Source organism: Mustela erminea, chromosome 5, assembly GCF_009829155.1.
Source record: "Mustela erminea isolate mMusErm1 chromosome 5, mMusErm1.Pri, whole genome shotgun sequence".
In the NCBI taxonomy this organism is placed as follows: domain Eukaryota; kingdom Metazoa; phylum Chordata; class Mammalia; order Carnivora; family Mustelidae; genus Mustela; species Mustela erminea.
Genome location: NC_045618.1, coordinates 4,795,984 through 4,819,497, shown reverse-complemented (window position 1 = coordinate 4,819,497; position 23,514 = coordinate 4,795,984). Strand labels below are relative to the sequence as shown.

The window sequence follows — 23,514 nt, the reverse complement described above, 5'->3', positions numbered from 1 at the left end:
GTGAGTTTCACCTCAGCCTCTTATTAGCAACTGAGGCAGGTAAGCCCTGCGCCGAGTATAATAGATAAGTGCAGCCGGAATCATGACAGGCTTAAAAGGTCGCGGTGATGGTTTCAGGGATGAACAAGTGGACGTGTCCGCCAAGGCCAAGGCATCACTGTGCTGTGTCTGCCTCCTTCTTCCCACTCCCGACACTCCCAGCACTCACTTCAGCAGGATGGTCCGAGCATCCATTTCCGCATTCTCGTCGCCAGGCACATCAAACTTGTTGGTCAGCGTGAGGGACACTTCTGTCTTAGCCAGCGCCTCCTTATTGGGGTCATTTAAATTGCCAGCGCTCTCTCCTGCAGTTTGGGGAGAGGAGAGAGGATCAGCATAACAAAGAGAGGAGACCCTGGAGGACAGATGTTAATACTCGAATGCTTGCCTAAGGAGATAGGAATGCCAGCCTAAGGTGCCTAAGAAGATTCACGAATAAGCCAGCAGCTCCGCTGTGGCAAGGACACCTTCTTGTTGAGAAATAAAGAAACTAAAGGCCAAATGACAAAAGCAAAGGATCCATAATAACAATTTCATAAATGCTAACAAGCCATTTCAGTCATTGTAATATGACAAATCTCTAAGATATCCTGTTCATTTCCTTTATAGGACTTCTAATTTACTTATAGGATTATGTGTATAATATCCATGTGTAAAAGTCCCCCTTCCACTGGACCTCAGCTTCTCAGAGACAGGGGTGGGACACATCTGTTGTCTTCCCTCAGGCACACTCAGAGCTGGAGGGACACAGAAGCGGAGAAGGTGGCAGTCGAGCCTCCCTCCAGCACCTTCCCTGTCACCTTCTGGGTGGTTAAGCCAGAACTTTACCTATCAGGGACTCGATGGTGGGCACCTCGCCCAGGTCGTCCAGCAGCTCATGGATGGGATCGTTGTGTTCCGGAGCAATGGCGTCCTGATGATCCAACAGGAGCTGCATGGAACACCCAGAAGTCAAGTCCATGTGCGACACATTGCCCATCGGCCCTCAGCCCCACCAATTAGGCCCGACAGCACAAAAGGGTCTGATAACCAAGCTCCTGCATTCAAAGAACTGATGGGCCAATCCCCAACAAATCAAGCCAAGTCAACCGTATAACACATGAAGCATCACGCTGGCCTCTGCTGGATGACTTAGGGGATAACGCACGGAGAAGAAATACCAGTACAGTCTCTACCTCGTGGATAGGAGGGATTTAAGTGGACCCTACATGGGGGAGAATGACAAACCCCACAGACTTCAAAATCCAAAGTTATAATGTACCCTACAACAAATTCAAAAAATTCACATGCACACTCGTACTTAATGTGTGCTACTTATAGCATCTCTTAGGTCAGAGAGAAGTACACTGGACCCAAGACCTCATCTTGGGGACACTGAAGCAGAGCCTTTAAGATACTATTGTCCTAAGGGATACCCTCAGAGAGTATAGTACCTGAAATTTCCTTTACCTTTTTTTTTTTTTTAAGATTTAATTTATTTATTTATCAGAGAGAGAGAGAGAGAGTGCATGAGCGCACAAGCAGGGAGAGCAGCAGAGGGAGAGGGAGAAGCAGGCTCCCTGCTGAGCAAGGAGCCCAGTGTGGGACTCGATCCTAGGACCCTGAGTTCATGACCTGAGCTGAAGGCAGACACTTAACTGATTGAGCCACCCAAGCTTTACTTTTTATGTATTTCCTCATTTCCTGTTCTGTTTCTCCAAGTGAGAAAAGAATGAATTACAAAAATATTGGGGGGAAAAAGAGCACCCAAGGGAAATCACTCTAAGGGCCACAGAGGAAAAAGTGGGTATTTTAGATGTTGAAAAATCAACACCGAGGGCCACGACAAATAGATCAGCGCTCACAATGGTGACTCTGGAGCCCACACGTGGCGACTCTGTTTCAGTGGGCCTGTCGTGGGGTCCAGGAACTTCATTTGTGACCATCAGCCCAGGTGACTCCAATGCAGAGGGCCTTGGATCACTTTGAGACACTGAGCAATCTTGTTAATACGCAAAGGGAAACAAGGCAGATGTGATGTCAGCAAGACCAAGGAAGGGGAGGTATCCGGCTTTCCAGAGATGGTAAGCAGCACCCAGGGAAGGCAATCAAAGACAGAACAAGGAAGTTAAGTAATTAAAGAAAAAATACTTACAGTGTGGGTGTTGATGATTTCACCAATAGAAATGTAGATCACTGGTTTGGTGAGGGTCACTAAATCAGAATATTCATCCACATTAAATTTATCCTGAAGCTCTGGGACATCACAAGCAGTTTGGAAAAACCGTCTGAAAATAAACATGAGAGCCAGATCCCCAGGTGACACGTGTGCAGAGCCGGAGAGAAGACATCCCACAAACCTCTGGAGTGAGGCGTTCAAAGAGAAAACCGTCAGTCCAAAAATTCCAGAGAAGCTGCACATGTTCGTTGCTCTTCCTGGCCTCCGGGTGGCGGTTCTAATAACTTCTCCCTCCACCCAGTTTTAATTCCACCCACAGGAACTGCTCACCCGTAATTTAAGACCATTTGCAAACACCGGAGTCATTAGGCAAACCAACTTTATCTTTAAGACAATGTCCTGAACTCACAACTGGATGTTTAATTTGCAAATGCTGAAAGCACTCTCCAGTTCTTCTCTGATTACAAATTAACACCTGCCCAATGTGGGTTCACTGCTTTTATGCTAAGTGTGGGCTATTCTGTTAGAATATATTTTAACAGCTCAAAAGCCTCTTCTTCACATCCAGAAACTATGAGCACATCAAACATATATCCGGCAGCATAGCAGGGTCCAGGGAAAGCCAAGTGTGGTATCTATTTTTGTCCCGACACTCAGAGATAGAAACACGCCCACAAGTACCTTGTTCCTTGCCCCCTACCTGAATTTCTGGTAGGACTGGGAGAGATACTCGTTAATGATGCCCAGGTGCGCATTATCTCCCAGAAACATCTTATTGGAAGCTGCATGCTGGAGCATCTTGGCAATGGAGCCAAGATTTCGGCGTTGGTCCGTGGTGAGCTGGCCTCCGGCTGACAGGTCAATGATATCAAAGGCATCGGGAGCGACAATGGCTGGATTCATGTATCGATAGTAAAGCAAGTTACCAATAATCTGCGAACAGACGGAAAAGAGAGATGGGTGTTAAAAACCACTCCACTGAGCAAGCCACAAATGACTTTGCTAGCAAAGAAAACCAGAAAATGCAGTCCTGTGGGGAAAAGTAAATACCATGCACACGCCCACACATGCATACATGCACACACTTCCTCTCAGGGTCTGAAATTTTCACGACCAAACATCCCTCGGTTGGATATAGAGAAAAAGAGAACGAGAACAGAACTGAATATCACTACAAGGAAAGAGCAGCTTTAGGAGGTAACGATGACAGACTTAAAGTCTGTCACTGAGTGTTTTAGGGCATCCTCTGTTCACATTATCACAGCAGCAAATCGGGCTGCCGCCGCCTGCATGACCTAATTAGCATAGTGTCATCTGTTCAACCCCCACCATCCTCATGCTGCAGACTTCAACGGTGGACAAGTTCATGCCTCAGAAATTAAAGTCACTCGACACACATCTCCACAGAAGAATTTAAGGATAGTCATAGCATTTCCCTAGGAGTTTCATTAAAAAAAAAAAAAAAAAATTAATTCACCTGAATAGAAAGTCTAGAATCGAGGCCTCATTGTAGGAAAGCACAGAACTAGGAGAGAGAAGAAAAAAGCGTTCAGATTAAGGGGAGGGAAAAAAAAGGGAAGGAGCATAGCCGAGTAAGAAAGACAGTTATCAGCAACAGCCTTAGCAGAAACGGCGCTTGATGCCATTCACCCGACCACCAGCAGAGGGAGAAATTCTTCAGCAAAAAGATAGGACCCAAGAAATTTCTCTTCAGATAGGAAAATCCTCCTCCTCTACTTGTTGGACATCTGTGTGCCATACAGTAAAGGAGCTACACAGGGACTAAGAGAGGTATCATTTATGATTTACGATCACTTTCAAGAGCTCACAACCAAAGGGGAGCTATTGTCGGAATCTATGCTTGCACACTAGCTGAAGGGCTCAGTCGGGCCTCTCCTCAACAGTCTGCCGGAGGACAAGGACGGGCCAGCATCCGGTCTTACCTTCAGCAGCTCATCCTCACCGGCGTCAGGGAACTTCTCATGCAACGAGTCCTTCAGCACTTTGGCGATGAAGCGCATCCCATAGCTGTGGGACAGACAAAACTCCATGAGAGCGGCCGGCGGGGGCAGAAGGGCACCCACACTGGGCTCTATCCGGACTCCCGACTCATGGCACTCACGGGATTTTGTCCACAGAGCTGATGATGGCCGAGAGGAACTTGTCTGTCACGGCCCGCATGTTCCTGATGGAGTTGTCTAGCCGTGTCTTGACCTCTTCATGAGCCAGAGCCTGCTCAGGGGTCACATCATAGGGCAGTTTGCTGGGAAAGCAAAAATCACCCCCAACTGGGTTAGGTAACAACCAGGAAGAGCCCGAGGCAGGACTGTGTCTTTCAGAAACAGAAAGACCCAGAGAGATCAGCTAAGGTGCTGATGCTCAGACAGCTGGTCAACCGTGGGGCAGGAATCTGAGCTCGGGCTTTTCAGGTGTGCACTGGGTGCCTAGAACTACGTGCCAGGCACTGTGACAGGCCCTTGGGATAAAAGCTATCATAAGACACGACAGCTTCCCGAGTCTCTCACAGTCTGGTCGGAGAGACACGCTGATACTGGTAAACATACTACGCCGTACAATAAGCCAACCGGTGCCCCAGGGCAGGGGGCTGCCACTCAGATGGGAGGAACGGAAGAGACACCTGAACTCGGGGAAAAGGAGAAACACTGTCCTCCAGGAAGGAAGCTCAAATGCAGAGCAATGGAAGAGGAGAAATGAAGTGGTCAAGTAAAGAGGGGCTGGGCTGTGGAGGGCCTGGTAGGTAACACTGAGAGGTCTGGACTTCCCTGGACGCCAGGGAGAGCCACCAGAGGACAGGAGACCTGAGCCTGAGGAAGATTTCTGTGGCTCCCCATGAAGAATTCATTAAAGACGGACAGTCCCTGATGAGAAAGATGGGTTAGTGCCACAGCCTGATTAAGAAATAATGAGGGCATGAGCATGGTTGCAGCAGTGGGGACCAAGGGGACAGATCTAAGATGCTAAGGGGACAAAATCAGTGGGATGTGGTGACTCTCTGGGTATTGGTGAGGGAAGTGACAGTTACATAAAGAAACTGAAGCCTGAGGAGCTGATAAGATCCCTCAGAGAGAGTCTAAAGAAACTGGCAAGAAAATATAGTAGACATGCTAGGCTTAACTGGGAAGGATAGGAGGCGCTAAAAGACAAGAACGAAATGCTGGGATCAAGGTTCTGGTACTACCAACGAGGTCAAAAAGGAGTAACGATTATCCTGGATTATCTGGGTGGCTAAAATCCAATCGTAAGTGTCCTAACGAGACAAAGGCAGGGGGAGATTTGACAGACAGGGAGGAGAGGGTGACGTGACTACAGTGATCCAGCCACGAATCAAGGATGCCAACAGCCCCCAGGGAAACTGGAGGCAAGGAACGGATTTCCCACTAGAGCCTCCAGGGGAGCCTGGCCCTGCCAACACCTTGCTTTTGGCCCATTGATACTGATTTCGGATTTCTGGTCTCCACAACTAAGAGAGTAAATTTGTTAGTGTAAACCACCAAGTTTGTAGCAATTTGTCACAGGAGCAGAAGCAAACAGATACAAGCAGATAGGGATACAATGGCATTTGTCATGTTATGTCTGAATTACAACTAAGCAGACTACCAACACCAGACTTCAGCGAAAATCAGTAAAAGCATTCTGTTTGAAACTGTCTATGTGGAATTTGTAAGAGTAGCATATGTTTTGTTATTTTGTAAGTTATGTGTTCTGTACATTTTATATCAACAAAATGTTTAACTTTATGTGTAACTGACATTTGGTAAAAAATAGTAATGAGAAAAGGGAATGAAAGTGCTCAGCACAATGAGTGAAGTCAGAGAACAGAACGTTACATTTCTCAGATTTTAGAGGCAAACATTCCCAAGAGGGGACCAGGTCCCAGTCCCTGTGTCTAGCGTCTGAAGCTCAGGGATCCGCGACGCCCACAGGCAGGATCAGCTCCCACTGCACTGTTACACCTCCCAGTTATCACTGGCAAAAAATGTATTGAAATCAATTTCCATTTTATGAAAAATATAACAAAGTAAGACACCAGTTTGTGACAGGCGCTCACGGGGCGGGGGGGGGGGGGGACAACCCTGGCATGCCTACCAGAACTTTGATCTGAAACGGCCTGACTCATGGACCATGAGAAAGGGTAACTCCGCACCCTTGAACCAGTGTCCTGTCGGGCAGGGACACCCTGGGTTGCAGGCAAAACTTCTCAGTCTGGCACGGCATCTGTCAACCACAGTCCCAGATCTGAGCCTCAGGTTTCAGGGCAAAACACAAATGCCCTTTTCACCACACCCAGCAATGACCCGCCTCCTGGTGACAGACACACGTTACTGAGAACAGATAGGTGCCCAATGATCCAGAGAGGATAAGGCCTTTCTCAGAGTCAGCAGAGTGTCAGTCCTCAATCCAGAGTGCGCCTCCCCCTTTGCCTGGGGGCCAGGCACCTGGACAGCATGACACTGGGCAGCAGAGCTCAGAGCGGGAGCTTGTGCCAGTCCACGACTCCATCTGGGACGGGAAGGAGCCCGAGCCAGGATGGAGTCAGCGCCTTGCTTCCTTCCCTGAGAAATCGTGGTTATGAGAAACACCAGCTGAACTCCACATGTGCTGAGGCACCCAGGATTTTCAGCTACTGGCCCACAGAGGACGCTCTAAGTAGTGACAATACGAAGAGCCAACCCTGCTCAGCTCCAGGGAACTTCACGCACAACCTTGACCTCGACCTACTCCATGACTGCCAGGAAAAACCAAAAGCACCTGAACCAAGCTGCTCAGCCTCTCCGCTCCCACTCAAGCTGGAGAAAACCAGACACATGCTGGCTCTAGGAACTGTAATTTCCCAGCATCACACACTCTACTGACACACCTTTCTCTAGATGTGTTAATGCTGGTGGTTAAACGGCTGCCCTGGCCCAGAAATCCTGAGTTATGTCAGTCCAACCTGCCCCCAGAGTTCCAGGGCCGCCCCACACCATCTCCTCCCCTTTAACAAAACATGCTGATCTCACGCACCTAAGTCTTCCCGTCCAACTGCATCTCCAAAGATGCCAGTGTCCTTCAGGTCCGGGACCCCCAAGCACGTTCTACCTCAGAGCGCTCAGACATGAAGCGCCTACACCTGGCTCTCAGCAAGACCGGCCCCATCTTATTAACCTTCAGGCCGCAGTTATGTGAAATTCCACCTTCTCAGAGACGCCTTCCCTAACCACTAGACCTAAGTTACTTCCGTCCTGTACTCCCCATTATAGTTCCCGAGGCAAGACATCATAAAACTCTCAATCCGTCATTTCATGTTCAGGTGCCTGTCTCTCCCATGCAAGAAACCATGAACAGAGAGCAGAGGGCTTGTCTGTTCCATTTGTACTGTACATATGCCCTACACAGAGCCTGGCACGCGGCAAGCACTCAATAAATATTTGTGGATAATAAATAAATTGTGCAGGGATAAATCACCAGGTCAACAATGTAAAGAGGAGGCTTCTAAGGAAAAACTATCTGAACAAGTATTACTTTATAAATCAAAGGTTAAATGCTTAAAAAAGAAAATAACAAAAATACCAAAAAGGTGTTGCAGTTGCCTTACCTTGCCTCTCCCGTCTGAGACTCCATCTGATTAACCCAAGACTTGTATATATCCACAGGGTCAGTTTTGATGTTAAGAGACTTGTCATCCATAATCTCCTTCACGACGGGGGCCAGGATTTGTCTCAGGGCATTCTGGCCCCGTGCGCCTCGGTTAAAACTCACAACCATCTTAATGACTGTAGGATTTCCTGTCACGATCTCTTGAATCTGATCTACTTTTGACCTACAAAACATCAGACACAAATTCAAATTAAACTAATCATGGAGTCTATCAACGTACAGACAGAACATCTACTCAAAGAAGGCCCCATCCCCTGGAAAGAGAAACCACTGGAAGGAAGGAGGTATGTGCTCTTTGTCTAGAAACACTGCCTGACACTGACCTGAACCCAGGACCCCCCTGCTGTTTGCAAACTCAATCACGGGAACATGAATGGGACCTTTACTAAGATAAAAATGTGGCATCTTCGGGTGCTTGGGTGGCTCAGTGGGTTAAAGCCTCTGCCTTCGGCTCAGGTCATGATCCCAGGCTCCTGGGATCGGGCCCTGTATCGGGCTCTCTGCTCAGCGGAGCCTGCTTCTCCCTCTCTCTCTGCCTACTTGTAATCTCTCTCTGTGTCAAATAAATAAATAAAATTTTAAAAAAATTTAAAAATGTGTCATTTTCATGTTCGTATCTGCTTTTTATTTTTTTTTTATTTTTATTTTTTTTAAAGATTTTATTTATTTATTTGTCAGAGAGAGAGGAGCGAGAGTGAGCACAGGCAGAGTGGCAGGCAGAGGCAGAGGGAGAAGCAGGCTCCCTGCCAAGCAAGGAGCCCGATGTGGGACTCGATCCCAGGACGCTGGGATCATGACCTGAGCTGAAGGCAGCTGCTTAACCAACTGAGCCACCCAGGCGTCCCCGTATCTGCTTTTTAAAAAATCGTTATCTTAATATAGAATCTTCCTAAAATCACTTCAGTGAATCTCTAACTCTACCACTTCCTTGAAGCAGCAACACTTTGTACTTGTGATTTAAAAACTGGAAGCTTCTATCGAGTCAGTGTTTCACCTAGATCATAGTGTTAACTGAGGTCAAGCAGAGGACGGGCAGGCCTGAATCTCAAACTGTGAGTGAGTGTGACGGGGTCCCGGCCCAGCAGCCATCTGCTCGTACTTGATCTCCTCCTGGAGTGCCGTCTTGAAGAGCCGTAGGAGCAGGTACTCCTCTCGCTGGTTGGACGCGTAGTTGTACAGGGTGAAGATTACAGAGTCCATGAATTTGGTGGATTTGTTCTGGGGCATCTGAAAAATCAGCTTTGCCAAATAGGTGGGGTTCGTCTGAAATAAAACCAAGGGATACATAATTTCTAGGTAATATAAGGACTGGCATGGATATTCACACTCTGTTGAACTTGAAGCCTCAGGATGTGTGGAAGTAATCAAGAAAAGTAGACATCCCTTTGCACCCCTCAGGGGAAGCCAGAAATGCTCTCACAGAGATGCGTGTTAGCTAAGGTCTTCTTGTGGGAAAGGAAGCAGGTTAAGCCTTATAAGAGCGGCTCCAGGAACCACTCACCTGCAATAAATAAAAGAGGTGTTGGTAAGCCTCCAGCTTCTCTCTCTTCTCCTTGCTTAAAGCCTTGAGCCCTCCCTTCTGCTTATTTAGCATCATCATATCAGACAACTGCTCCTTATTCTTCTTGGTAAGTTTTTTACTGTGGGAAACCACATCCTGGAAATGAAAACATACACATAAATCAAAAAGCTTTGAAAGATGAAACTGGGCACTGCGGGAAAGGCCTTGGAACACCAAAAAACTTGCAGATCCCATTAACTGTTTTAGAATCTCTACACTGTAGCCTATTTTCAGCACACCCATCAAATCTCCTACTTCCAGCTCCCTCTTAAGAACTTGCAGCAGGGGCTCCTGGGTGGCTCAGATGGTTAAGCATTTGCCTTCGGCTCAGGTCACGATCCCAAAGTCCTGGGATCGAGTTCCGCATCAGGCCCCCAGCTCAGTGGGAAGCCTGCTTCTCCCTCTGTCTCTCCCCCTGCTTGTGCCTTCTCTGTCTCTGTCTCTCTCTCAACTGAATAAATATCATCTTTAAAAAAAAAGAACCTGCACCACAAAAATGTCCATAGACTCAGAAAATCAACTTCTGGGAATCTATATTAAAAACAAAGTCTTAAATACCACAAAAGCTATGTGTTCACTAAGACATTAACTACAATGTTATTTGTAATAAAAACTTGAAAACAATGAAATGTCAGGTAGGTGCTGCCATTAAAAACAGTATTTAGAACTAGTGATCACATGTGAAGCATCTTATCCTCTAACAGTAAGCGAAAATGGAAGATACAAAATGACCGTGGAGGGGGTGGAATTCTGGGATGATTTTTGTATCTTTTCCTCTATTTAAAATTTTGCTACTGAATTATTTTGTTTTTTACGTAATTTTTAAAGAAGGCATTAGCTGAGAAGAAAGCCAGCCTCCATCCTACCTGCAAGTTAGAACAGGTAAGACAGAGGGAACCAAAAGCAGGACAAAGGGCCCCAAGGTCTTTGCGGGTGCCAGATCATACCTGCAGTGTGATTTTATTTTTCACGAGCAGTCCAATTTTGATATCCATGAGATTGAGGTCATTCTCCAGCTGTTGGTTAGAACGAATGAGGGTAATGACCTCCTCCCGCATCTTCATCAGATCAAGTTCCTCCTGAAAATCTTGGTCACTTTGGTCAAGAAGGTGGACAAATTTTCGGACCACGATCATCGGAGGATCCTCAGCATTGACTGACAGAAAGAAAGCGTGTGTCAGACACATAATGCAATTACCAGAAGAAGTTCTAAGTCTTGGGGAAACGTCAGCCTTGTCTTGAAAAAATAACTCGACACACACATAAGATACTTGTTTATTTTTGAGACATGCAAAGGCAACTGGCAAGTGTAGCCTTCTCGGTCATGCCATCGCTATGTTATTATAACAAAGGTTAAGACGGCAAGCATCAAGACATCTAGCCATGGGTTAGCAAAGGGACTTACATCACAAAGCAGCACCCCAGCTCCCAAGCCTTGCCTTCAGAACCCGAAAAGAGATCCGTGGAGAATACCCAGAACCTGGTAGCTCTCAACCACTGCCTCAACTCTTGTCTGCCGAGCACAGTTACTCACTGAGAGTCTTGTAGTCATCACGAGCTTTGTTTGCCCGAATAAAGGCCTGGATTTTGATAATGTCATTTATCTAAGGAACAAAGAAGAAATTCCTTTGTTCATCTGTTCACCAAAAATAGAGCAAAACTAATTCTACTGGTCCTCATCCTCAAGGGTACTTACATGGTCTCGGAAATACTGCAGGCGATCTCTATAGCGCTTTCTAGCCTGGTGCATCCTTGCCAGGGACTGAATCTGTGGAGAAGGGATCCTGGATATTAGAACAGTCCCCCTTCTCAACACAGAGCACATTCACGTCCCGCGCTGAAAAACGCTGCTGGACTACCGTACCTTTACAACTTCATCTTTGTGGGCACGCAGGTAAGCTAAGCGATCTTGATATGCCTTCTTCTGCTTGTATCCTCTCCACTGTGACTGAAACCATCAAATATGAGAAGACATATTATTGTCCAAGGATCAGAGGGAGTTAAAAAAAAGTCTCATCTTTGTCAATTACCCAAATGCAATTCACAATGAAGCTTTCCAAAGAACCATACCCAGTGACAGGAGAATGAGGGCGTGGGCTGTCCCTCCCTCAGGGGAGCACAGGGTTACCTCCCCCTTCCCCTATGTTAGCACAGCACTTCAGGCCTTTCAAGGCCACCCACACAGGTTCTCTTATTGGCTCCTTACAACAAATCAGGTGAGGAAGGTAAGTATTAGTATCCCCACTTGCAAACGAGGAAGCAAACTGAGAGGGGCTCACCCCCATCTGGCAGGGTGGGGACCTGATTGCTAACTTGGAATTCTTCCAGTGACACCACACTACCCTGTCACTGCTGTCAGACCAGATTCAGATCTGATACAAAGGAGCAGTGTTGGAAGACAACGAGGTACCTAGGAAGAACCCTGTCTGGGCCAGACTACTCACCCTGAAAACCCTCCAGCCCATGCCGATCATTCTGATCACAACAATAACAAAGAGGAAGTACTTATCAAAAAAGGGAGAGACCAAGAAGAAGTCAGAGGGCAAAAACCACTCCCACTGGATCGTAAGAGCTAGTGCTTCTTACCCCTGCTCCTGAAGGCCCCTGCCCCCACGTGGTCTGCAGAATGGGCTCTGAGATACCTGAATGCAGGTGATGGCCGGGATTTGTTTCTTCAGGAAGTTCATCCTGGATCGGAACTCTTTTCGAACCAAGTATCCACGGCAGCGAGCCTGCAGCCTGGTGATCAAGCCTTCGTTGGCTAGCCAGAGTTGTTCTCGGTTGTACGCAGCCGTCACCCCCGAGATGGAGCTCTGGAGAAGCAGCCGGTCACGTTAGAGGACACACATGGGGGGCACGGACACTTTAACCACTCTCCTCCCCTGCACACACACCAACCCTCACGCCCAAGTCTGTCCCACGTCTCTAATGAAGCAGTGGGAATGAAGACTTCAGGGCTATTTCCCAGGGCCAAGTTGTTCTCACATCCAAAAAAAAAAAAAAAGTTACAAACACACATGTGACCTTTACACACTCACCAACCCAACCCTGCCTGCCAGAAGCATGCTTGCTGACAAGAGAATGGGATGGCAGGTATAACCCAGGAGCCCCTAGAATGCCACAATCGAGGAACGACACCACAGGGAAATGGCAGGACTGCAAATGGCCTTCAAAGTAGCCCAGAGTGTGTGGATTGGGACCACAGGCACCGGAGAACCGGCACGCCTTCCGAGAGGAATGGAGCCAGGAGACTGATTTTAAGAGAAGCAGCACTGTTATCAGAGCAGCCGGCAGTGGTGAATCAGAACGCTGTTACTGTAATCCAAGTGAGGGGTGACCCGGGGCTGAGCAGGGGCGGCAGCCGCGAGGACAGTGGGAACATCTGGTTACCCCCCTCATATCCACGTTCCCCTTTTCCTTGGTATCAGAGTCCTGGTATCGTTTTCTGGCCACCAACATGTGCAAGGAAAAGACTCCATGAGCTGGGGGTGGAAGCAGCCCATGCAGTGTACGCAGTTGTCTGGGGAGACCTCAGGGAAGGCTCCCGAAGAGAGACAGATAGGGGACATCCTGCCTTATCTGCTCTCCTTCCCTTCCTCCGATTTCCTGCCTGAACTGGTAACTGGATGGCTGATACTCCAAGAGGTTATTCTGAATGACAAGGTGACCTTGAGAGTAGAAACACGTGCTAAGAATGGCAGAGCAGAGAGACAGATGGATCCTGGGAACAGACGGCTATGGAGTCACGACACCTTCACTGGACTGCCAGACTCCAGAATTACTTAATGGGAGAAAAAAATTACACCTTTACATACTATTGGGGCCTGTTTTTCTGAGACTGTGTTTGAGATGCCTGCTGGACATCTAGACTGCAAATGGAAAGGCAGACCTGGCAGTTAGGAGATCTGAAGTCCAGAGGTACAAGATTTGGGGGTTCATAAGCGCCAAAGGGAGAGCTAGAGCCACGGACCTGAATGAGGCCCCAGAGATGATCAAGCAGAAGGGAAGGAGGCCGGGGGCATCCTGTCGTGATTCAGTGGGGGGAGAGAAGGCGGATTAAGAAGGAGCCCTGGAAAGTGGGAAAACCAGAAGAGAAGCACACTAAAGAGGCCAAAAGAGCCACAAGTTTAAGGAAGAAAACACAGTGAGAGGTCAAATAGGAGGAGATCTCCTAAGTGAACCTGGCAGTTAAAAGGCTATCCGTAAGTTCTAAAGCAAGAGTTCTAGCAAGGTAAAAGCAGGACGGGAAACCACACTGCTGTGAGCTAAGAAGTGAATGGTAATGGGGGATGAATTAGTGAGGGGCCAGACTAACTTTCAAGGCATTCAGCATGAAGAAACACATGACAAATCTGTAGGCAAGGCCACATCAGGAAAATTCCACAGGATTTTAAAAATATTTGTCCTTTTTTTTCCTACAATGAAGGCAGCATGCCTACATATGTAGGCTACTATCAGAAATGTACCCTGGGGCCAACCGCATCAGCGTCGGGAAGGGGGAGCCGGTCAGAAATGCAGATTCTTAGGCCTCATCTCATACCCACAGACAATTCAGAAAAGCACAGATCCAGGTTCCCTATGAGAATAACTGGAACTATGAGAAGACAAGGAGCACAAGGTGGTTGAGGAACTGGGAGAATAAAATCAGAGACAATATGAACGATAAGGTTTGGAGAAGAAAATGACTAAGGATTCCATGAAGATCCAAACTGACTCAAAGGGCAGAAGTGGAAAGTGGGAGAATTCAATTTGAGGGCCACTATTTTTTTTAAGGAGGTTAGTGCCTGCACCAAAGTGAAGGAACATCCCTCCCCTGTTTAAAATTCTATTAGGTCTATATGCAAAACATTAAGTAGGAGCATCTCTGTGGAAGTTAATGAGATAATTGAAGGGGTGTGCGACTCAAAGTTAAAAATCACTGTTAGAAGAGGTGGCCTGGTTCCTTACTGGGGTATGTCAGGCCCTGGAAACTCACCAAGGCCTTTCCTCACATGCCAGTAAACAGGCCCAGGACTGCTCGTCTCCCCGTAAATGGCCCATGCTCCCCCAGTCTCTTTCCCCACAAAGTCCCTTCCCCTTCTCCATGCCTGCTAAAATATGATCTGTGCCATCTTTCTCCAGAACAAAATTAACTGCTTCCTCTACATTCCCTCTACATCACTGTTTTCGAGCATCTGTTTTTGTTTGCCTCTCACTGCAGGACCTCAGTCCCGTGCTATCTTCACCATCACTCTGGGAAGAACAGGAACCCAGAGACTGACACATCTTTACATCCCATCACAGAGTTTGAGCGCTTTCCTTAAATTTCCTCATGGTGAAATCATCAGCAAAGAAGGTGCAACACTGACCAAGAAGGTGAGAAGAGAACTTCAAGCCCGAGGCAGAAACGCATCCCTCTGCTAGGTGTTCTGAATAAGGGGACTATCTCACTTTCTGCACATGTGGGCACCGCAGTTTTTCTTCCCAGGATTTGGGAAGTGCTGCCCAACAGAAGCAGATGGCCTGTACTGTCCTCTCCTTCTAGGAATTTCAGTCCGCAGGGCACCTGACAATATCTCAAGGTCATAAATTTGAGCCCCCCCACGGTATGCATAGAGATTACTTAAAAAATGAACTAAAATAAAATTAACATTTCTAACTATGACCTAGGGGAGCTCCCTGAACATCTCCCCTCCATACCTTTTCCTCTCTTTTAATGTTATAAGACAACTCTGGTTTAATGCACATGAACCCAGGACCAAGTAATGTTAAAAGTGCACAACAGCCCATCAAGGACACAAACCCTGCAAACTTAGAGGCTCACTTTAAAAACCAGAAGTGGGCATGAAACAAGTACAGACATGACTAAAATTCAAATCCAAGTTGGTTCAATTCTGAATTACTATTAAGTTCTTGGGTGGGAGGCTTCAAATGAAGTTGGAGGGGGAAAGGGAAGGGAATTTTTAAAAGATTCATTGAAGAGGGAAGCCTGTCTGGCTCAGTGGGAAGAGTGTGCACCTCCTGATCTCGGGATCATGAGTTCGAACCCCACATGGGGTATAGAGATTACTTAATAAACTTAAAAAAAAAATCATTGAGGAGGTGACACTTGAGATAGGTAGAAGTTTGACAGATATACATGGCAGGGAAGGGACACCTCATGACAGTGGGGATTAGTGTTGTCCACGACTGCAGCCCTACTGCTTAGACGAGAGCCTGCTACACTCATGGAGGTGGGAGTAACCACTGAATCCATGAGCAACCAGTAAGAATGACCAGCATAAGCAAACACACAGAAGATGGGGGAAAAGCACTTTAAAAGCAGCTATACAGCAATGTCCACAATAGCCAAACTATGGAAAGAACCTAGATGTCCATCAACAGATGAATGGATAAAGAAGATGTGGTATATATACACAATGGAATACTATGCAGCCATCAAAAGAAATGAAAATCTTGCCATTTGTGACGACATGCATGGAACTAGAGGGTACTATGCTTAGCAAAATAAGCCAATCAGAGAAAGACAACTATCATATGATCTCCCTGATATGAGGAAGTGGAGATGCAATGTGGGGGCGGTGGGGGGTAGGAAAAGAAAAAATGAAAGAAGATGGGATTGGGAGGGAGACAAACCATAAAAGACTCAATCTCAAAAAACAGACTGAGGGTTGCTGGGGGGAGGAGGGACGGGAGAGGGTGGTGGGGATATGGACATTGGGGAAGGTATGTGCTATGATGAGTGCTATGAAATGTGTAAACCTGGCGATTCACAGACCTGTACCCCTGGGGATAAAAAGACATTATATGTTTATTAAAAAAAAATTTTTTTTAATTTTTTTAAAAAGCGGCTATAAAAACACTGAGCTTATCTGAAAGTGCAGATTACATTTTAAAACAGCACAGTCTGGGGGCACCTGGGTGGCTCAGTGGGTTAAAGGCTCTGCCTTCGGCTCAGGTCATGATCCCAGGGTCCTGGGATCGAGCCCCACATCGGGCTCTCTACTGAGCAGGGAGCCTCTTTCCTCCTCTTTGTCTGCCTACTTGTGATCTCTGTCAAATAAATAAATAAAATCTTAAAAAAATAAAATAAAATAAAAATAAAACAGCACAGCCTGGAGTTTGTGGGACAGTCAGAAAAGACTGGAAAGGTAAATCAGAGATTAATAGTCACTGCATTTAACAAGCAGTTCAAGCAACTTTTCATTTTTCTTTTTTCCTGATCATCCAACTTTACTTTAGTGAGCACATAATTTACCAAACTTCATTCTATAGCTCAGATGCCTTACTAATTTACGTACTTAGTCATCTCCTCAACCACTAGGAAAAAACGAGCTCACACAGTTCATTATATAGCCTTAATTTTAGTCCAAGGCTTCTAAGCACAGGCCCTGTCCTCCTCACTAGTATTGGCTCTAGAACACGTTCTCTCAGCTTTTTCTCTTTGTGAGGAAATGGGACCTACCTGGATCTCCTCCCGAGAAAGCTGCATTGAATTCTGCACGAAGTCTGGGGGCTCCTCCCATCCCCCTTCCTGGGTCTCCAGGTTGTGGTAGTAGTAGTATCCACCTTTCACCCAGTGCTTTACCCACTTGCTGTTATTATCTCCTGACAGAAAATAAAGGGTGGATAAAGAGACCCGGAGCCACATCCCACACTCATGCATCCAACACTGCAGGATTATTCTAGCCCGGGTAACAGTCCAAACAGAACCATTCCAAACCCTGTACCTCGCATCCATAAGAGTAAGGGGCATCCTAAGTCCCTCTAAATCACAGTTTTGTGGTGTCTCATTTAGCTCAGTCATTTTTATGTTATAAAAAGAGAATATGAAGTCCAATTGTGGATCTGACCTTGACTAACTTTGTTTCTTCCAAATCAGCATCTAAGACCTTCCATGTCAGAAAACCATTCCAATAAAAAGATCTGCAACCATTCGGTCTCTCCAGTTAATAAACAAAAAGGCCGGGATGCCTGGGTGGCTCAGTTGGTTAAGCAGCTGCCTTCGGCTCAGGTCATGATACCAGAGTCCTGGGATCGAGTCCCACATCGGGCTCCTTGCTCCGCAGGGAGCCTGCTTCTCCCTCTGCCTCTGCCTTCCACTCTGTCTGCCTGTGCTCGCTCTCACTCTCTCTCTCTCTGACAAATAAATAAATAAAAAATCTTTAAAAAAAATAAACAAAAAGGCCATGCAACAGGATGAAAAATCTTATCTTTATTCCCCTCTTTCTGCAGATAAACGACTTTTAACTCTTTATAGACTTAGGTGATCAGAACTCTGATTGCCCTATGAAATGTTGCCCTATTAAAGATAAATTGTCAAATACTTGGATCCTTCTTGCTTTTTCAGAAAATTGACCTTTTTAACACAGCTGCTCTCAAAGGGGGTGGGGAGGTGGGAATATATATACATATATTTTTTAAATAGGGATATTATCTCTTTAGGAGCTCTAAAATAAGCCTAAATACTGTGCCTCTATACTAAAGTATATTTCCCTACAGCTGCCTCTACCCCCCATACCCCTAGAGTCAAGCTTTTCCTTTCAGGGCATATATTTATGTCCCCAAAACTCACCTGCTGCCAGTTTCTTCTTCTTGGCCTCAGCAAGGTCACTTTGGTAAGTCTCACCACATTCGGGGATGACTCCATACAAGCCGACATCAGGGGAACGAAGGGCACTCAGTGTCTTGCCAACATCACCACCGTCCACTGCCTCATTAATGGCATAGATTCCTAGGGCAACTATCCCGGAAGAGAATCGTCACCAGAACAGTTTAGGAAGTGTCTAAAGTCACACACTACTTCACCCACTGTCCGCCTCCTGGCAAACGGCCCCTGCCCACACCCCATCTCTCTGCCAAGCTGAACGCTGAAACAGGAGCACGGCGTCACCCCACTCGCCATGGGAACAGAAATAAACCACGGATACGTACACCTCTGTGCTTCCTGGGTGTCTTTGTTGGACTGCCAGATCCCACCTTGAATTTCATCCAACCACAACACAGCTGACTCGTCCTGGGTTTCCTACGCACCACGAGAAAGCAAAACAACATCAGAGGTAAGGAATTAGGGTACAAGACATCAATGGGGTTTTGGGGACTCGATCACATGAAGAAGGAGTTTCAAACACATCAGACACACCAAATAGTCAAATGAAAGAGGCTGGGCATCAACTACCTGGTAGAACAGTACAAGAGACACGCCTCAGATGCAGCTGACGCGTGCGGGAAGATGAAGGCAAATGGTTTGGGAGGTCAAGAGGAGCTAGAAGTGGCAAAAGGACCAACTGGCAAGGGGCCCAGGGACTTCATTAGTGTGACAGGGGCCACCCTATGAATATGAACATGTGGTACTTTTTAAAAAGCCCCCTTGGGCAGGGCGCCTGGGTGGCTCAGTGGGTTAAGCCGCTGCCTTCGGCTCAGGTCATGATCTCAGCGTCCTGGGATCGAGTCCCACATCGGGCTCTCTGCTCAGCAGGGAGCCTGCTTGCCTCTCTCTCTCTCTCTCTCTCTCTGCCTGCCTCTCTGTCTACTTGTAATCTCTCTCTGTCAAATAAATAAATAAAATCTTAAAAAAAAAAAAAAGCCCCCTTGGGCAACAACACTGACATTCTTTATGATGACTGTTTTTAAGAGCATCAGACTTTATCACTGGTAAAGCCAGGAGCCATTACAGGCAATCTAACATACCCCACCCCTTTAGATTCTAAAACTTGAATGTTAAATCAGTTGTGGGAAACTTAAAAACACATTTTCACACAGAAACATAATAAATGGTGATTAGTTTCCTTGGTATGGCCAACAAAGGCCTCACAGGTCCATAGTGTGGTCTGAGATGAATACTGGGGACACAAATGAAATAGCAGTGTTGGCTTACTTCCCTCTTTCTAAATATGTCTTGGGCTTTTTTTTTTTCCAAGAGAGAGACCACATGAGCTGGCAGGGGTGGGGGTGAAGGGGAGAAGGAGAGAGAGAATCTAAAGCAGGCTCCTCACCTAGCACAGCGCCTGACATGGGGCTCGATCTCACCACCCTGAAATCATGACCTGAGGCAAAATCAAGAGTCAATGCTTAACTGACCAAAGCACCCCCAATTATTTTTTTTTTTCAGAGCTTACTGGCAATCATTTGCTCTGAAAGGCATTTTTTTTTTTTTTTTTTAAGATTTTGAGATCACAAGTAGGCAGAGGCAGGCAAAGAGAGAGAGGGAAGCAGGTTCCCCGCTGAGCAGACAGCCTGTTGCAGGGCTCGATCCCAGGACCCTGAGATCATGACCTGAGCTGAAGACAGAGGCTTAACCCACTGAGCCACCCACACGCCCTCTGAAAGGCATTTTAAGTAGAACTGGACTGCCAGAAATAGCCTTCCAGTGTCCACGAATCTGGCTACCACTCTCTGATTTGGGCAAGTGGCTTCGGGAGCAGCCCCGGGACTCCATGCTCTGGGGGCACGGGCAACACGGTCCATACCCTGCCGCTGCCTAGTCTCAGCCCAAGAGTCAGAGATGGAAACCTCTGACACCGACGTAGCTTTCAGGGGTCATACTGGGGTTACAGAGGTTTCAACTGTCTCCAACAGGGTCGTCTGTTCGCTCGTTTCCAATTCGGTAGATGAAGATGGGAGTCTTCTCCACAGGAGGTGAGGAACCTCAGGTTTTCACACGGCCAGGCTGACAGCATCACATTTGAGACGATCCTGGCAGAGCCAACAAAATTAACTGCTTCTCGGGCTCGAGCTACTAGCCTTTGGGGTAAATGGCAGATCAAAACCCCACTCTGACTGTCTGGTGTAAATATGATCTGCCAGTGAGACAACGGGGTGGGGGTGGGGCAGGAACCACAACGATGGTGCCAGATGAAGCAGGGTCTGGGTTCCGAGGCCAAGTGGAACTTTTCACCACTCGCAGGAGGCCCACCAGCCGAAGTCGCCAAAGCTCAGAGAAGGCCTCACCTCCCCCCCACATTACTGTGGAGGGAGACACAATGTTTCACTCGGCAAAGCCAAGCCGTCCCCAATTCCTGCCATTTATAAAACACACTGGTGACAGAGAAGGCCCAAGGCAGGCCACTGACACTGAAAGCAATGATCTACTCCTTTGAAATGCAGTTTGCAAAGAAAGATCATTTAAGCAAACTATGGTAAGTGCTGGGCTTCGAATCCCAAGGGGGCACTGTCCCAATTTTAAGAAAATGATGGTGGGGAACAAATCACCACAGAGCTGCAGAAGCTCGCGAGCTTCTACTGCCTGTCCCTGTCCGTTACTGCAAACAGAAAATGGCCACACACGATCCCCCTAAAATCACACGAACAAATTCTGAACAAATTCCGGAAATGCCAAGCACGAGTTTCAGGGTGACACAGGAGGATGAGGGAGCCACAGCTCTGGGACGGTGTGAACAGAGAGATCCTCAGTGAGAGGGCTGGAGGTGCAGGCTCCAACAGAGGAAGCCTGAAAATCCTCTCATGTAAAAACAGAAGTATTTCCACAGAACCAGGCTCTTTGGGGTTCGCTTTTAAGTTAATTACCCATCAGACTGATACCTCTGAGCAGAATCTGCTACATGCGGAGCCAGGAGGTTTGGCACAGGAAGGCACAGCTTACTAAGAATTCTGCCTGTTCAGAGTCGTGCCTTCTCTCTGCCCCGGTGGACTAGAGCAGAACCATGAATGCATATCCGAGTGTCCTCCCCTAAGAAGTAGGGGGCAGAGCTACAGTATGGAAGGCAAGAGAAGGAGAACAGATGGGTGTCGCAGGTGTGTCTGGGGAAAAATGATACAGAAATACTGGGAAAGAGAGGCGGCATACATCCCCTCATCCCAGGGCAAGGAAAGAACAGGTTCTCTCAGCTCCGATCAGATCCAGTAAGATGACAAAAGCCCCAGATTCCCCTGCACACTCTAAAGAGATCACCCAAGATTAACACAAATCACTGAGCAGAGAGTTACAATCTCTGGGCTAGGTGCTGTGGAGATTACGGAGATAAAAAAGATTTAAAGTGAAAATGCTACATAAAATATGCTGAAACATTGCCACTAACAACGCTAATGCTGAGCCAACTGGCTCCATTTCAGGAAAGGTGAAGAGACAGAAACCAGAAATAAGAGCCAAAAAAGTGGGCAGTGACTGTAGGTAAAAGAGGTGGAGAAGCCACAAATTATGGGAAAAGGAAAGGGACAAGGAGCAAAAGAACAGCTATCATACACGTACGCGCACATGTGTGTGTAAAGCACAGACTCGCACACCTTGAGAGGGCACTTCTTACCCCTTAATACGTCTTTAGAAGTCTCTCCTGTTATATGCAGCATGGTTTGCATGTGTGAGGATAAATAAAATCCAGGCTGCAGCGGATCATGTGTACATGTATGCAACATATGTAAGAGTTTATCTGTCATCACACATGCAAACCATGCTGCATATAAACTCTGCCACACATGCCATATACACATGTAGACACACACATACATGAACCTGAATCTCTACAACAGATGCATCAACTACGCACCACAAGCACTGAACATCCAGAATGCAGCAGAATCGTGTGGCCCGCTGGATTAGGTACAGTAATCCTTCAGTTACGGCACAGAAGCGGTGTGCCAAACAAAAGTATTTCAATATCCCAGCAACTGCAACAGTCACACAGGTGCATACCAGCTTATTTTTAGCTACATGCATGTCTGTCTGTGTACACACATACTATAGGGTGGGGGAACAGAACAGAGATTTACCAGTCATTCCTTCAGAATCCCTGATACCCATGGCTTGGCATTCAGATATTACTGACCAATACTGACTGAAAGCCACAGCAAGGCTGTCTTCCTTTGAACTTAGAGCTTGCCCAGTGCAAACAGCTTTTTCTCCAGGGGCATTTACCAAAAACAGAAAGAGGCACTTGTTTAATATCACAGATGTCTACAGCAGTGGATAAAAATGTAGGCAAACAATAAGCTAACCCAAAAGATTAAAAAAAAAAGTTTGAGAATGAGACGTGCAGAGAGCTTTGAAAAGTCTCTGACATGCTCCTGAGATGGAAATCCAGAAGGCCAGATGCACGTGCAAGCTGTGCGCATGCTCAGAAGACATCTGGTAAGGCTGTAAGGGCTAATCTCTGGCTGACCTTGAGGTTCTGTGCAAGCATGAAGCGAGGGCTAAGGCAGAACCGTAAACTGCCTGGCTGAGTAGTGAAGGTGTGCCCCAACATGCACACTGGCCCTCTGCAAAGGCTGGGAGCTTTACTGATTCTAGGCATTTAAAAACCCTCTGCCTTCGGGTGCCTGGGTGGCTCAGTCAGTTAAAGGTCCAACTCCTGGTTTCTGCTCAGGTCATGATCTTGGGGTCGTGGGACGGAGCCTCGTGTTGGGCTCCACACTCAGCCAAGAGTCTACTTGTCCCCCTCCCTTTGTTCCTTTCCCTGACCCCACTCACTCACTCTCAAATAAATAAATAAATAAATAAAATACTTTTTAAAAAATTAAAATATTCTGCATCATCATTAGCTGATCTGTAGCTAATCGAGCAGACTTCAGTAGCCACACATGACTTAATAGAATTGAAAGTCACCAAACAAACAACAGTAACAAACACAACAATAAACCCTGAGGAAGGGATAGACTCTTATTTCTAGAGTTACCCAGTAATCCCACGGTTGGGTATTTACCCAAAGAATACAAAAACACTAAGTGAAAAGCCTTATGTTTTCTGCAGCATTATTTACAATAGCCATATTACAGATGCAGCCCAAGTGCCCATCAACAGATGAATGGGTAAAGGAGATAGGGTAAACGGCATACTACGAAGCCATAAAAAAAATAGACTCTTGCATTTGCAATAACATGGATGGGACTAGAGAGTATGATGCTAAGTAAGTTAAGCCAGTCAGAGACAAGTATCATACGATTTCCCTCATATGTGGAATTTAAGAAACAAAGCAAATGAGCAGTTTTTTGACAAACCAAAAAACTGGACTCTCAATTATAGAGAACATGCTGATGGTTACCAGAATGGAGGTGAGTAGGAGAATGGGCAAAACAGGAGATGTGGATAAAAGATCACCACCATGATGAGCACTGAGTAATGCACAGAACTGCTGAATCACTGTCTTGTATACCTGAAACTAATGTA

At 46.7% G+C, this 23,514-nt stretch overlaps 1 protein-coding gene across 2 annotated transcripts in view; it reads right to left on the bottom strand.

Annotated features, from left to right (window-relative positions):
• Positions 1-23,514, bottom strand: part of IQGAP1 (IQ motif containing GTPase activating protein 1) — a 101,318-nt gene that overhangs the window by 14,423 nt on the left and 63,381 nt on the right. For both annotated transcript variants that reach the window (XM_032342036.1, XM_032342037.1), the window contains 17 exons: positions 18,330-18,420; positions 17,971-18,138; positions 16,861-17,003; positions 12,059-12,229; positions 11,281-11,364; positions 11,113-11,184; positions 10,951-11,020; positions 10,364-10,572; positions 9,357-9,512; positions 8,955-9,118; positions 7,794-8,018; positions 4,320-4,460; positions 4,141-4,225; positions 2,898-3,130; positions 2,174-2,306; positions 868-970; positions 209-344 (listed from right to left, as the gene is read on the bottom strand). In XM_032342036.1, coding sequence (XP_032197927.1) covers positions 209-344; positions 868-970; positions 2,174-2,306; positions 2,898-3,130; positions 4,141-4,225; positions 4,320-4,460; positions 7,794-8,018; positions 8,955-9,118; positions 9,357-9,512; positions 10,364-10,572; positions 10,951-11,020; positions 11,113-11,184; positions 11,281-11,364; positions 12,059-12,229; positions 16,861-17,003; positions 17,971-18,138; positions 18,330-18,420 — 2,384 coding nt within the window. The remainder of the gene's footprint in view (positions 1-208; positions 345-867; positions 971-2,173; positions 2,307-2,897; positions 3,131-4,140; positions 4,226-4,319; positions 4,461-7,793; positions 8,019-8,954; positions 9,119-9,356; positions 9,513-10,363; positions 10,573-10,950; positions 11,021-11,112; positions 11,185-11,280; positions 11,365-12,058; positions 12,230-16,860; positions 17,004-17,970; positions 18,139-18,329; positions 18,421-23,514) is intronic.